The sequence below is a fragment of the Xenopus laevis genome, chromosome 3S (genome assembly GCF_017654675.1).
Source record: "Xenopus laevis strain J_2021 chromosome 3S, Xenopus_laevis_v10.1, whole genome shotgun sequence".
Taxonomy (NCBI): Eukaryota; Metazoa; Chordata; class Amphibia; order Anura; family Pipidae; genus Xenopus; species Xenopus laevis.
Genome location: NC_054376.1, coordinates 115,629,802 through 115,643,225, shown reverse-complemented (window position 1 = coordinate 115,643,225; position 13,424 = coordinate 115,629,802). Strand labels below are relative to the sequence as shown.

General features: G+C 38.0%; 1 protein-coding gene across 3 annotated transcripts in view; it reads right to left on the bottom strand.

Moving 5' to 3' along the window:
* Window positions 1-225: 225 nt before the first annotated feature.
* myot.S (myotilin S homeolog) overlaps window positions 226-13,424 on the bottom strand; it is a 47,907-nt gene continuing 34,708 nt past the window's right edge. For all 3 annotated transcript variants that reach the window (XM_018256214.2, XM_018256213.2, XM_041588762.1), the window contains 5 exons: window positions 8,735-8,864; window positions 6,982-7,189; window positions 5,333-5,498; window positions 3,894-4,027; window positions 226-494 (listed from right to left, as the gene is read on the bottom strand). In XM_018256214.2, the coding sequence (XP_018111703.1) occupies window positions 322-494; window positions 3,894-4,027; window positions 5,333-5,498; window positions 6,982-7,189; window positions 8,735-8,864 (811 nt within the window). In that variant the 3' untranslated portion in view covers window positions 226-321. The remainder of the gene's footprint in view (window positions 495-3,893; window positions 4,028-5,332; window positions 5,499-6,981; window positions 7,190-8,734; window positions 8,865-13,424) is intronic.

The following is a 13,424-nucleotide window of genomic DNA, read 5'->3' as shown; positions in this document are numbered from 1 at the left end:
TGCTGAGAAATGTATCAACTAAATGGAGCAACTAATGGAGCAAACTGTAACAGTTCAGATGCTCGTGGATCACTGAGCTGCTTTTACTTTGGGAGAACAGTAGAAATTAAAAGATGGAAAGCAATTGAAAAAAGTCATTATTTATGGTCAACAATTTGAAAACAACCGATCTTAAAAAAGTGTTAGGAAGGTGAACAACCCATTTAATATACTGTTATACTATTCAGTTGTTTTTTTTTTTTTTTTTTTAAAAATGACACAGCAATGAAACACATAAATATTTAAAAGGATAGAATATATTCACTACACAATATCTGTCACTTAAAGTTCTTCACTTTCAAAAAGTCCGGGGTACGTAGGCTGGGAGTTCTGGTACCATTCCGGTGAATAAGTCTCTTGCACATCCAACCCTTTCATATTGAGTGCCGAGTACTTGCTAAACGTTGGTTTAACATTAAGTTGTTTCCCACTTGGCATCTGTTTGTTGACAAGAGCTGAAATCAAACATGATAATATGTGGTTACATTGTATATTAGAGACATAACTTAACTCCTTCTGTCTGTTCCCCCATGTTTGCAAAGTCTGCCTCCCGCTAAATGTACCATGGCACTTGCTACAAGTGATGGGCGAATTTGCGCGATTCGCCGCCGAATAAATTTGTGAAACGGGCGCGAAAATCGCCGGCGTAAAAAAAATGGAGGTCGCCGTTTCGCAAATTTTTTCTGTTTCACGAAATTCGCAAATTTTTTGGTGAACCAAAACGACACAGATTCGCCCATCACTACTTGCTACAGACTGAATGCATTAAAAAGCATCTGTCAGAGCAAGAGTAATTCTGCCTCTTTATAGGTCCCTGGTGAGGGTCATCTGGAGTATGCAGTGCAGTTTTGGACTCCAGTCCTTAAAGGAAAACTATACCCCCCAAACAATGTAGGTCTCTATAAAAAGATATTGCATAAAACAGCTCATATGTAAAATCCTGCTTCATGTAAATGAACCATTTTCATAATAATATACGTTTCTAGTAGTATGTGCCATTGGGTAATCATAAATAGAAAATTGCCATTTTAAAAAATAAGGGCCCCCCCTGAGATCGTAAGATTCACTGTACTGTATGTTAGGTCACATGAGCCAATTAACAGACAGAGTTGTGTCTTTTGCTTCCACACTTCTTCCTGTTACAGTTAGAGCTGCAGTATTTCTGGTCAGGTGATCTCTCAGACAGCACACAGACCATCACTAAATGGTGGCTGAAGGCAAGAGATGTAAAAGGGCAAGATTTACTTAAATATATATTCCAGTTTGGTAAGATTCTTTAATATGCCACTTAATATGATATGAACCATCTGTTGCTTAAGTGTTCATTTGGGGGGTATAGTTTTCCTTTAAGAGGGATATAAATTAGCTGGAGAGAGTGCAGAGACTAAGTGCAACTAAATTGGTTAGAGGGATGGAAGACTTAAATTATGAGGGGAGACTGTCAAGGTTGGGGTTGTTTTCTCTGGATAAAAGGCTCTTGCGAGGGGACATGATTACACTTTACAAGTACATTAGAGGACATTATAGACAAATAGCAGGGGACCTTTTTACCCATAAAGTGGATCACCGTACCAGAGGCCTCCCCTTCAGACTAGAAGAAAAGAACTTTCATTTGAAGCAACGTAGGGGGTTCTTCACAGTCAGGACAGTGAGGTTGTGGAATGCACTGCCGGGTGATGTTGTGATGCTGATTCAGTTAATGACTATAAGGGGCATATTTATCAAGGGTCGAATTTCAAATTGAAAAAACTTCAAAATTGTTTGCTCTCTGCTCTCTGCAATATTGAGTTGTTAAGCTTCAAAAGGAAGTTTTTCAGAGATTCCATTGAGGGAAAGTTCTATGCCAACCAGAGCGTGGTCAGACCACGTCCGTAAGCCTATCCATGGTTTACTAACTTATCTGGTGGTTTGAAGATCTGTCTTCCTAGTGTGTGTGTTTGAAATCTTGGGGGAAAGTATGTGAAATCCTTTGCTAATGGATATTTAGCTCTCCATACATCAATCAGGGCAAAGTTATGTATTAACGTCCTAAAGTGTTTGGCTTGGGCCATTTGACTTTTATTTGCTGTTGCCTTACCAACCGCTCTGTGAACATCTATGTGTGGGTTTAGGGTCAAGTTAAAGGTCAAAGTTGAATTTTTAAAGAGACAGTACATGATAAATTTTGATATTCGAATTTTCGAAAAAAAATTCAAATTTGAATCAAAATTGGGACTATTCCCTAGTTGAAGTTCACAAAAAATAGCTCAAAATTCGAATTCTTTTCATTCGAAAATTCACCTCGAACTTTGATAAATCTGCCCCTAAGAGTGGCTTGGATGATTTCTTGGACAGACATAATATCAAAGGCTATTGTGATACTAAACTCTATAGTTAGTATAGATATGGGTATATATCATATATGTGAAAGTATGGAGGGGTGTATGTATGGGTGCTGGGTTTTCATAAGGAGGGGTTGAACTTGATGGACTTTGTCTTTTTTTCAACCCGATTTAACTATGTAACTATGTAGCTATGTAAGAGTGACATTTTGCATACTGAAAAGGCTGTCTTTCTTCAATTTCGTGTGTTATTTAAAGGGGAACTTTTCGCGAACATGAAAATTTAGTATACGCTTCAGCCTACCGAAATAAGAAACTTTCTAAATACAATCAATTAAATATTCTGCATTGTTTCTGAAATAATCAAGTTCATCTTCACTATCCCTCTCTCAGCATCTGTTTCTCTTCATTCTGTTTTCATGCAGCAGTTGGGTGTCAGATATTCATTGACAGTTAGATCCAATATATCTTATAGGGGGGCTCCTTTTGCCTAGAAGATGTATTAGAGCTCACTCTATTAAAATCACCAGAAAACCTGTCTCTCTACATTGCAGAATTTATGCAAAAGGCAGTTATTTAGTTAGATTTTGTTTGTACTGGAATCAGTTATTTGAGTGAGCTCTAATACATCTGCTAGGAAAGGAAGCCCCCCTATAAGATATATTGGATCTAACTGTCAATGACTATCTGACACCCAAATCCTGCAAGGAGACAGAATGAAGAGAAACAGATGCTGAGAGAGGAATAGTGAATATTTAATTGATTGTATTTAGAAAGTTTCTTATTTCAGTGCGATGAAGCTTATATTAAATTTTAATTTTTGTGATGGTTCCCCTTTAGGCATATTTTAATGGGCTTATGCAATAAAAAGTGCAACATTTACTGTAGGTCTAAATTTGTTTGCATTGCTAAAAGTGTCCCACCTAGTGGTAGACATGAGAATAGCACCCAAGCAGGAAAAACCCATGACTTGGGTCACGGTTAAATGAGAAGGGAAGAAACCACAGCTGTCTCAAAGCAGTTCCATCCTAAAGTGCTGGCTCCTTCTCAAAGCTCAGAATCAGACACAATGCACTGAGATGGCTGCCTCCACAACAATATTAACAAGTACCCAGGCCTCAGAAGAGATCCAAGAACAGGAAAAAGATTGAAACCAACCACAGGTATTATGCCTCTCCTGCTCCTTTTATTAAGAAAGTTTTTTTCCGCAAATTTTTATTGCTCTTGTCACTTAACTTTTTTTATTTATGAAAGACAGGTTTGGCGTGGACTTTTAAAATCTTTTTTGAAAATGTTGCTTGTGATAGCTTCAATAAGCAGAGGGGAAATAGTTGCCCCTTTTCGATTCATATATACAAATTATGGGGAAAAACCAAAGTAGGAACCTTTAATAAAAGAAGGGGGGCAGTGAATGGTTTGGATAAAGAACAAACACAAATAAAGAACTGATATCATAGGTTCATTATCGAAGCTTCAACAAACCCCAAACAGATTTTCAGTAGTTAAAAAGGTTGTCAGTTTAATATTCCTTACTTGCAACATCAAGACGCGTATGGCAAGTTTCAACGCCAGCTTCATTCACTGCTGATATAGTGTACCATCCATCATCTGTTTTGTTAATGTTGTATATCACAAGGGAAACTCTTCCACTATCATCCTGATATAACCTGGAAAATGTATAGGCAGGAATTGCACTTGATATACAGAAGTAATGAAATAAATACAATTGATGGTGAATGAACTTTGTTGATGTAATTCAAGGTGTGTCTTGTTGCACGAATGTCATTTTGAAACAGCTTTTCCAGGGAGCATTCACTTGAGATGGATGTAAGTAGCTTTTACTTTTGGAATCTGAATTTCATTTCTAAGGGGACTGCTTAAAGGAGAACTAAACCCTTAAAAATAAAATGGTTACTAATGCCATGTTTTATATTGTGAACTTATTGCACCAGTGTAAAGTTTCAGCTTGTCAATAGCAGCAATGATCCAGGACTTCAAACTTGTCACAGGGGGTCACCATCTTGGAAAGTGTCTGTGACACTCACATGCTCAGTGGGCTCTGAGCAGCTGTTGAGAAGCTAAGCTTAGGGCTCGTCACTAATTATCAAGCAGAAAATTAGGTTTGTCTGTGATATAAGCTGATGCTACAGGGCTAATTATTAAATTCTGATGCTAATTGCACTGGTTTCTGTGCTGCCATGTAGTATTTATCTGTATTAATTACTAATCAGCCTTATATTGTGACATTTCTATTCTATGTGTACTGTATATTGTGAGTGGGTCCCTAAGCTCAGTAAGTGACAGCAGCACAGAGAAAAGAAGATTGTGGTGTTCATGCAAATGGCCTGTAGATGTCACTGTGCTCATACTTATACTGTGCATACTTCCTGGTAGCTTAAAAGTGAAAGTGAAAGCTTACTTTCACTTTCTTACTGTTGTATAATGACTGCATGACTCTGCTAATAAAAGCACTGTTATACTCTACTCATCCTCGGCTACCAAAACATAACAAAGATGGGGAGCTACTGGGGCATCTTTGGAGACACATATCTTTACTGCTAAAGGACTGTGGTTGCCTTGGGCTGGTACAGAAACACAAAACATAATTTCAACCCTACTTCTTTAGTTAAGTTGTAGTTCTCCTTTAAATCACTGAATGGGTCTGCAAACTAATATAGATTGCAATCTAATATATATATTGAAATTTCTCATTAATTAGGGTCTCATGGGGCCCCCTATAACTCCTACCCCCCACAGGGTCTGCTACTTATATAGTTATGCCCCTGGCAGTAAGGAGACATAGATTTGTTTGTTTCACACAGAGAACTGTATAAACTTAATATATTGATTGAAGTGTATGCACTTCATTAAACACTATTGTGTTTTAATTCTGAATGATATAATACCTTTACTAGGAAATAGTGTATATAACCAAAAATGTAGATACAATGTAATTTTTGTAATGTATTTACCTGATCCGGTCAGTATTATAACGTAGCATCTCGTTATTTTTTTTCAGCAATATCTGCGGTTGTGGCACGGCGGAGACAAGACATTCTATTTTTATATTCTCTCCTTCAATTGCTTTTAATGCTGTTGGCTTTTGAATAAAGCATGGAGCCCTTTTGCGTTCCTGTGCTGAAATAGTTTTATTATATTGTAAGAATCATTTTACATATAAAAAGAAAATATATAAAAGTTAATTTCTAAAGTTTCTGTATTTTTTACAGGTTTATTACAAAAAAGTAATGATAATACCAAACACCGAATAGCCTTGTATTAACATTACTCTACAAGCAATGTTTCCTCTAATTCCTCTTTGGCTATGTGAGCAAAAAAAATAAATCTTTTGTGCACGTTTAAACGCATATTTTTAAAAACTGTATGCTCAAGTCCGAATTTATATTATACATACAACGGTAGCACCTGCTCAAGTCAGAAAAAATTCTAATATCGAAATTTATCATGTACGGTCTTAGAAAAAAACGTTGAATTGAATTTGATCGAATATGGTGTTACTTCGATTTGTATTTGAACGGAAACGGCCTATTCACCCGAAAAAAAATGTAGATTTTTTAATACATTTCGGTTAGTCTTTTTTTATTCGAATTTCACATTTTTTTAATTCGAAATTCGATCCTTGATAAATCTGCCCCAAAATGTTGTGTTTTCACACAAAATTTTTGTGCACGTCACAATTCATACAGCTCCAAGGGAACAGTGTCTATAAAATATATATACAAAGCGCAGAAGAAAGTGGAGAGCAATTAGGACACACAACGAGGGTTATTTACTACAACCCGAATTTTTCTGGTCGGGGTTTTAAAGGGGAAAACACACATTTTTTTGTGAGATTTATTATACCCAGAGGCTGCTAAAAGTCCGAATATACTCCATCTCAAACCAGTCGAGGTCCTGTAGAAGTCAATGGCAGATGTCCCTTTTACAATTGGAAGATTGATCTGCTCTGGGTTTTGTACGATAATCCAAATAGTTTGTGGGTTTCAGGCCTTAATCCGAAAATTATAGTATAGTTTGATTTTTCCACAATTTTATAGAGTCTTTTCCCGCACCTAATTTTTTGAGTTATTTTGTTGATAAACAAGGTAAAATTGTGGAAGGGAGTTTGGTCGAATTTGTTTTAGTAAAATAATGAGAACATTTTGAGTTTTATTACTTAAACCCCCATAAATTCCAACAGTTTAGTGGAAATGATATGTACTGCAGAGCTGTTCTTTCCCTTCCACCTTCATGGGAAGTGGCTGCTAGCAGGAAATTGTATTTTGATCCATGTGGTTCTCCCTTGAGAACAATGATATAAAAAACACTGGTGTAAATTCCAAGATACAGGTCTAGACTGGCAATCTGGATATTCTACCAGAAAGCTGCCAATGACTAGTGGTCTTAAATCCCAGGTCCTACTTTGAATCTAAAGAATTGGTACTTCATAATTTAAGCAAAGTAAATCTGAACCAAGGTGTGAGGTCTAATGAACTGCATCCTTTGTATATAGTAAATACAGTTTTTTCTAGGCCATTTATGGTGGTTTCTTAGACTCCCTTTCATCTGGGCATCTCAGTGAACTCAATATGCTGATTTTGCACATATAAAAATGACTTACCTAGTACAGTAAGTTGCAAAGTAAATGTTGATTTTCCAGCGCGGTTAGATGCCACGCATTCGTACAATCCTGCATCACAAGTCTTAACTACTTCAAATATGAATGAATGAACGCCTTTCTCAGACAATATAATTTTGTGGAAATCATCAGCCTGAACAACTTTCCCATTTATATACCATGAAACATCTGGAACAGGCACACCAGTCACCTGAAAAAATAATTGACATATAATGTTAATAACAAGAAATTATAATAAAAAAAACAAGAAAAACTCAATGTCCAATGAATATTATATAGATAAGTAGCCTGCAACAGAGAAAGAAACTCACCTAAATAATTATAGGTTTGCCATAAGGGATGAAGTTGAATTTGGAATACTCTAATTAATTCATTGGGCATTGGTGACTTCTTTGTTCCTTACTATTTTCCTAGTATCTTCTTTCAATGCATCTGCCCTTCTGCTCTGTATACTAGAAGGGCCAGCAGTCACCTCAACTCATATATGCATAAAGGATTATCAATTCCCATATCTGCTTGCTTTGTGTGCCATCAGTGTTTGGAGTCTTAAAGTGGTAATACTGCTGCTCTCTTAGGGTGAGTCCACACTAGGAGATTCAGGGAGATTTTGTTGCCTGGCGACTAATCGCCTCGTTTTCTGAGCGACAATCTCCTCGAACTGCCTCAACGTGTTTTCCCATAGGCTACAATGAAAAGTCGCCTGCGCAAAAGCACACGCGGAAACGTTGGAAACTTTGGGCGACTATTGAAAACGCATCGCCGCGTGTGCTTTGTGCTTTAGCGCAGGTGACTTTTCATTGTAGCCTATGGGAAAACACGCTGAGGCAGTTCGAGGAGATTGTCGCTCAGAAGACGAGGCGATTAGTCGCCAGGCGACAAAATCTCCCCGAATCTTCTCCTTACCCTTAAATTGGAATGTGGATCATGTTTAAATTAGACTTTTTTCATGGTTGTAAGGAGATACAGCACTGGAAACACATTTTTTGGGACAGGTTCTATATTTGTTTTCCTGGCAAATTGGTTTTTTTAGTTGATAGTATGGCCAGCTTTAGTCAGTTTTCCAGCTGCCCCCAGTCATGTGACTTGTGCTCTAATAAACTTCAATCACTCTTTACTGCTGTACTGCAAGTTGGAGTGATATCAACCCCTCCCTTTCCCCCCCAGCAGCCAAACAAAAGAACAATGGGAAGGTAACCAGATAGCAGCTCCCTAACACAAGATAACAGCTAGGCCCGGACTGGCAATTTGTGGGTTCTGGCAAATGCCAGAGGGGCTGCTATAAGGTGCCATAGAAAGTCAGTATTTAGTGGGCTGGTGGGGATGTTTGGGGCTCTGTGTGGGCTGATTGGGCCTTTGTGTACCTGAAATGCCAGGGCTTATTTTGACTTTCAGTCCAGACCTGATAACAGCTGCCTGGTAGATATAAAAACAGCACTTAATAGTAAAATCCAGGTCCCACTGAGACACATTCAGTTACATTGAGTAGGAGAAACAACAGCCTGCCAGAAAGCAGTTCCATCCTAAAGTGCTGGCTCTTTCTGTAAGCACATGACCAGGCAAAATTACCTGAGATAGAGCCTACACACCAATATTACAACTAAAAAAATACACTTGCTGGTTCAGGAATTAAATGTTACATGGTAGAGTGAATTACTTGCAGTGTAAACAGTGTAATTTAGAAATAAAAATGACATCATAGAAATCATGACAGAATCCCGTTAAACATAATTCTCACTTTAAAGTCTATTCGACAGAAATGTCCTTCTTCAACAGTTAAATCTTCTGGAACTTGCAAAAACCTCGGTGGAAAATATTTTTCTTGTATGGATGATGATTTTGACTCTTCTCTTGGTAAACCTCTATTCCTGCAAAGCACAATCGTTTGTATAATGTTAACATTTTTAACACAAAGTATTATAGAAAGACAACAATTTGAACCGAGTAACAATAATCCACTTTTGTAAGAATACATTTAGGTTGACTGCATATTTGAAAGCTATACCAAGGGAAGGTTACAGAATCTGAAAAAGTTCTTCCAGTGTCATAAGAACACATTCATTCACTGGATCCATCTAATTTAATATGGCACATAAGCCTAGGCTGACTGGCAACCGATGTTTTGTTTATTTGTCTTGTCCCATAAGGGCAGATTCACTAATGGACGAATTTTCGCCAGCGTTAGCTTCATGCACCTCACACCACTTCGCCAGGCGCAAATGTGCTATGACTATGCCAATTCACTAATATGCAAAGTTTCGTCCTAGGTGCCGAACGCTGGCGACTTTTCGTTTTCGCTAGCGTTACTTCGGCAGTGCGAGCATTTCATAGCGAAGATAACGTTCATTTGTGCCTAGAGAAACTTCGCTAGTGATCTTGCGCTTAGTTCAATTTGCATAAGGCGGCTAATTTAAAGTTGTATGGACGTCTTTATTATAAATGTTGGTGCAAATGCTTGAAGTTACCACTTTTTATTACAAATGTCCAGGGAACCTTAAGGCAAGAGAGTTAATATAATGTCCTACACATGAGCCCACTGTAAAAGGAATGTTCCATATGTTATCAAATGTCTGGAAAAAAACGGTTATCCAAAAAAAGTTTATTAGGACTTTTGCAGGCAATTCCGCTTAAAAAAGCAAAAGTCACCAGCATTTTTTGAACTTTAATGCATTTTCAGCTCACAGGATATGATGTAAGTGACAGAAGATTGAGGAAGATTCTTTTTAGCACTTCGCCTGGTCTGATAGAGTGCAAACGAATGCTACCGACAGTCTCTTCCACTAGCGAATTAAGGCCTGCGCCTGTTACTGAATTGACAGTGTCCCAGCAGATGGTAATGCCGGTGAATTGTGGCTAGTGTTAGCCACTTCACCCTTTAGAAAATCTACCCCATGGGCTCCTATAGCAGCCTGTCAAATTGCAGCATGATAGCCTCCTGATGCTCCTAAGCAGGTAACATGGAAGGGCAAATTCTGTATGGCCGAGGTTTGAAAATCCATTCAATTCATTGTGGTAAGAAGAAAATGAATGTTGATGTTTTTCCAAGATAGATAGTTATCCAATTAAGTCCTAATCATCTTTTAATTCTTACAGAAAAGATAAAAAGCCTTCAATGAATGGAGCAATTCACACAGCAACAACTGTAGCACTTAGCCACGTTCATTTCCTGGACCAAATAGTACATTGAAGCTGGCCATAGACGCAAAGATCCGATCGTACGAATCATCGTACAATCGGACTTCCCTGTCTCCCGACCTGCCACTAACCATTCCGATCAAATAAAGTAACGTAGTAAAAGAACAGATCAGCCGATGATCTGCTCTTCCAGCAATTGTACGAAGGTTATGTCCGACAAAAGCTGGTGACAGTCTCCCTCTGAAAATCGTACGATCGGCAATACATGAAGAGATATTATCAGCAGCCGACAAATCTTTTAACTCGTCCGATCGACCAAGCGACTGATCTCTGCCGGACAAAAAATGTCGGGACTCTCCACACACGGTCCAAAAATCGTATAATCTTTGCGTCTATAACCAACTTAAAGGGATACTGTCATCGGAAAACATGTTTTTTTCAAAATGCACCAGTTAATAGTGCTACTCCAGCAGAATTCTGCACTGAATCCATTTCTCAAAAGAGCAATTTCGAAATCTGACATGGGGCTAGACATTTTGTCAATTTCCCAGCTGTCCCCAGTCATGTGACTTGTGCCTGCACTTTAGGAGAGAAATGCTTTCTGGCAGGCTGCTGTTTTTCCTTCTCAATGTAACTGAAAGTGTCTCAGTGGGACATGGGTTTTTACTATTGAGTGCTGTTTTTAGATCTGCCAGGCAGCTGTAATCTTGTGTTAGGCAGCTGCTATCTGGTTACCTTCCCATTGTTCTTTTGTTTGGCTGCTGGGGGGAAAGGGAGGTGGGTGATATCACTCCATCTTGCAGTACAGCAGTAAAGAGTGATTGAAGTTTATCAGAGCACAAGTCACATGACTTGGGGCAGCTGGGAAATTGACAATATGTCTAGCCCCATGTCAGATTTCCAAATTGAATATAAAAAAATCTGTTTGCTCTTTTGAGAAATGAATTTCAGTGCAGAATTTTACTGGAGCAACACTATTAACTGATTCATTTTAAAAAAAAAATTTTTCCCCATGACAGTATCCCTTTAAGACTTATTTCCAGCTGAAACAATGTACAAAGTCAATGTAGTTTTATTGCCAATGTCCTTTATAGAAAAGCAGTTTGGAACACTAGTTCTGCCTCATGTGCATATGCTTGGCTGTCGTTTCTACCCAAGTTGGTATCAGAGGTGCAGAGCATGCATATGCCCCGCCGAAGTGCTTTGAGAATTAGTACTAAGACAGGTAACATTTCACACCCCTCAGATGCATCAGTAAACTACACCTACCATGTCATCTGCAATCAAGAATAATAAAAAGAAGTTTAATAAGGCACTTGCCACTTTTCACCTGAAGCAAATTATTTTTGCAGTTAAATTTCTATTGGTTAAATGTGTGTCTCAGCAGTTAAGAGGCCACATCTAAGCTGGATTCCATGTGAATGAAAATACAATTATGAGAAATGCACATTTATGGATTTCCAGGAGCAATGTGGAGTCGATATTGCTGCTCACAGCTAAAAAGCTACATCTAAATGTTGGATAATTTGCTGGATGGCTCCAATAACACAAATTAAACATTAAAGTAACTGATATATGATGTGTGTGTCTGTATGCACTTATTTACAAGTATATATATCAGTCTGATGAGTATCTGCACTCCAAGGCAATTTTTCATATAGCTGGGGTGCACAGTTATAGTATATGTATATCCACGAATATCAAGGAAACGGCACACCCATGTAAAAAATCTTCACCTCTTTATTTTTGTTGTATCAAAGTCCAACGTTTCGGTCCTCATTATGACCTTTGTCAAAAAGATCCTTTTGAAAAAGGTCCTAATGAGGACCGAAATGTTGGACTTTGATACAACAAAAATAAAGAGGTGAAGAGGTGAACCGAAACATTGGATCAATAAACCATTTTCTTTATTCTTGACTTTTTGGTGTCATTGTTTAAATCTTGTGAGTGCTAGGAAGAGATTTGTCGCTGGGCAACTAGTCTCCCCGAATCTGTCTGTGTACCCTAACACCACTATTCCATTCAGCCCGAGGACCCAATGATCGGATCATAATGAATCCAATACGGGAGATCGGATCACGGGATTCGACAGGATTTTTTCATTTACTCCTTTAAAAATGTTGCTGTTTAGCCAGGTACATAGTACATAGCAACTGTACCATTTAAAGAATGACGAACTGGAAGGAATTTCTTCAAGCTGATTTAATGTTTGTCTTTCTTTGGACTAACACTGGTAAATTATCTGAGAGTTTGCATTGTGAAAGACTTGGGGCGTCATATCTCAGCAAAAGAAGCAAGTACCCTGCGGGGTGAAGGTAGGATTCTTGGGTGCGGGTATAGATGCGGGTCTGCGGGTCGCGGTTCTGCAGGTCGGGTTGCAGGTCTCATCTAAATTTCTTATCTTATGCTATATTGTCTATAATTTACTCCTTTAAAAATGTTGCTGTTTAGCCAGGTACATAGTACATAGCAACTATACCATTTACTGCAGGAGTTTCTGCAACTTTTAAAGTATGAGGAACTGGAAGGAATTTCTTCAAGCTGATTTAATGTTTGTCTTTCTTTGGACTAACACTGGTAAATTATCTGAGAGCTTGCACTGTGAAAGATTTGACTTTTTCAACCTTGACAGCTACGAAACGATTTAACTATGTAATCTATTCAGATATTTGGTGGCTTGCCACATAAGAGTAAGTCACGCTTTATCCTCGGAAAAGCCACGTGTATTGGGGTAGCGATACACCCAAGGGAAATGGATGCCTGTGTAGAACCTCTCTTAGGTTATTGGGGTTGTTCAGGCTTAAAACCCTATAAAGACTGTTTACAAAAACAGTTGTTACTCCAAGAAGAAATATTTCCTAAAAAAAAATTCATTCATACGTCCCATATTTTTTCCTGGTGTTAGAGAAAAAAGATCTGACAACAGTCCCAATTGGCATGCCACTCTACTTCTATATCTCTATATTGTTGGAATCTAAGTAGACTATTTTAATTGTATTATTGTCCTTTATTTATATTGTGCCAACACATTCCTTGGCACTTTACAGAGATTGTAGATCATTCATATCAGTCCCTGCCCCAATGGATCTTACAATTTAAGGAAAATTCTTATAAATCTTAGCTGGCAATAGAATACATCTGTACATGACTGATCCCTCCACAATAGTCACTTTGGTTATTGTATTATTTATATTATTAGCAAGTATTAATAAAGTGTCAACATACTGCACAGTGCTGTTCATCAGATATATCTCAAACATACAGATTACATACAAATACCGACTGATACAAGC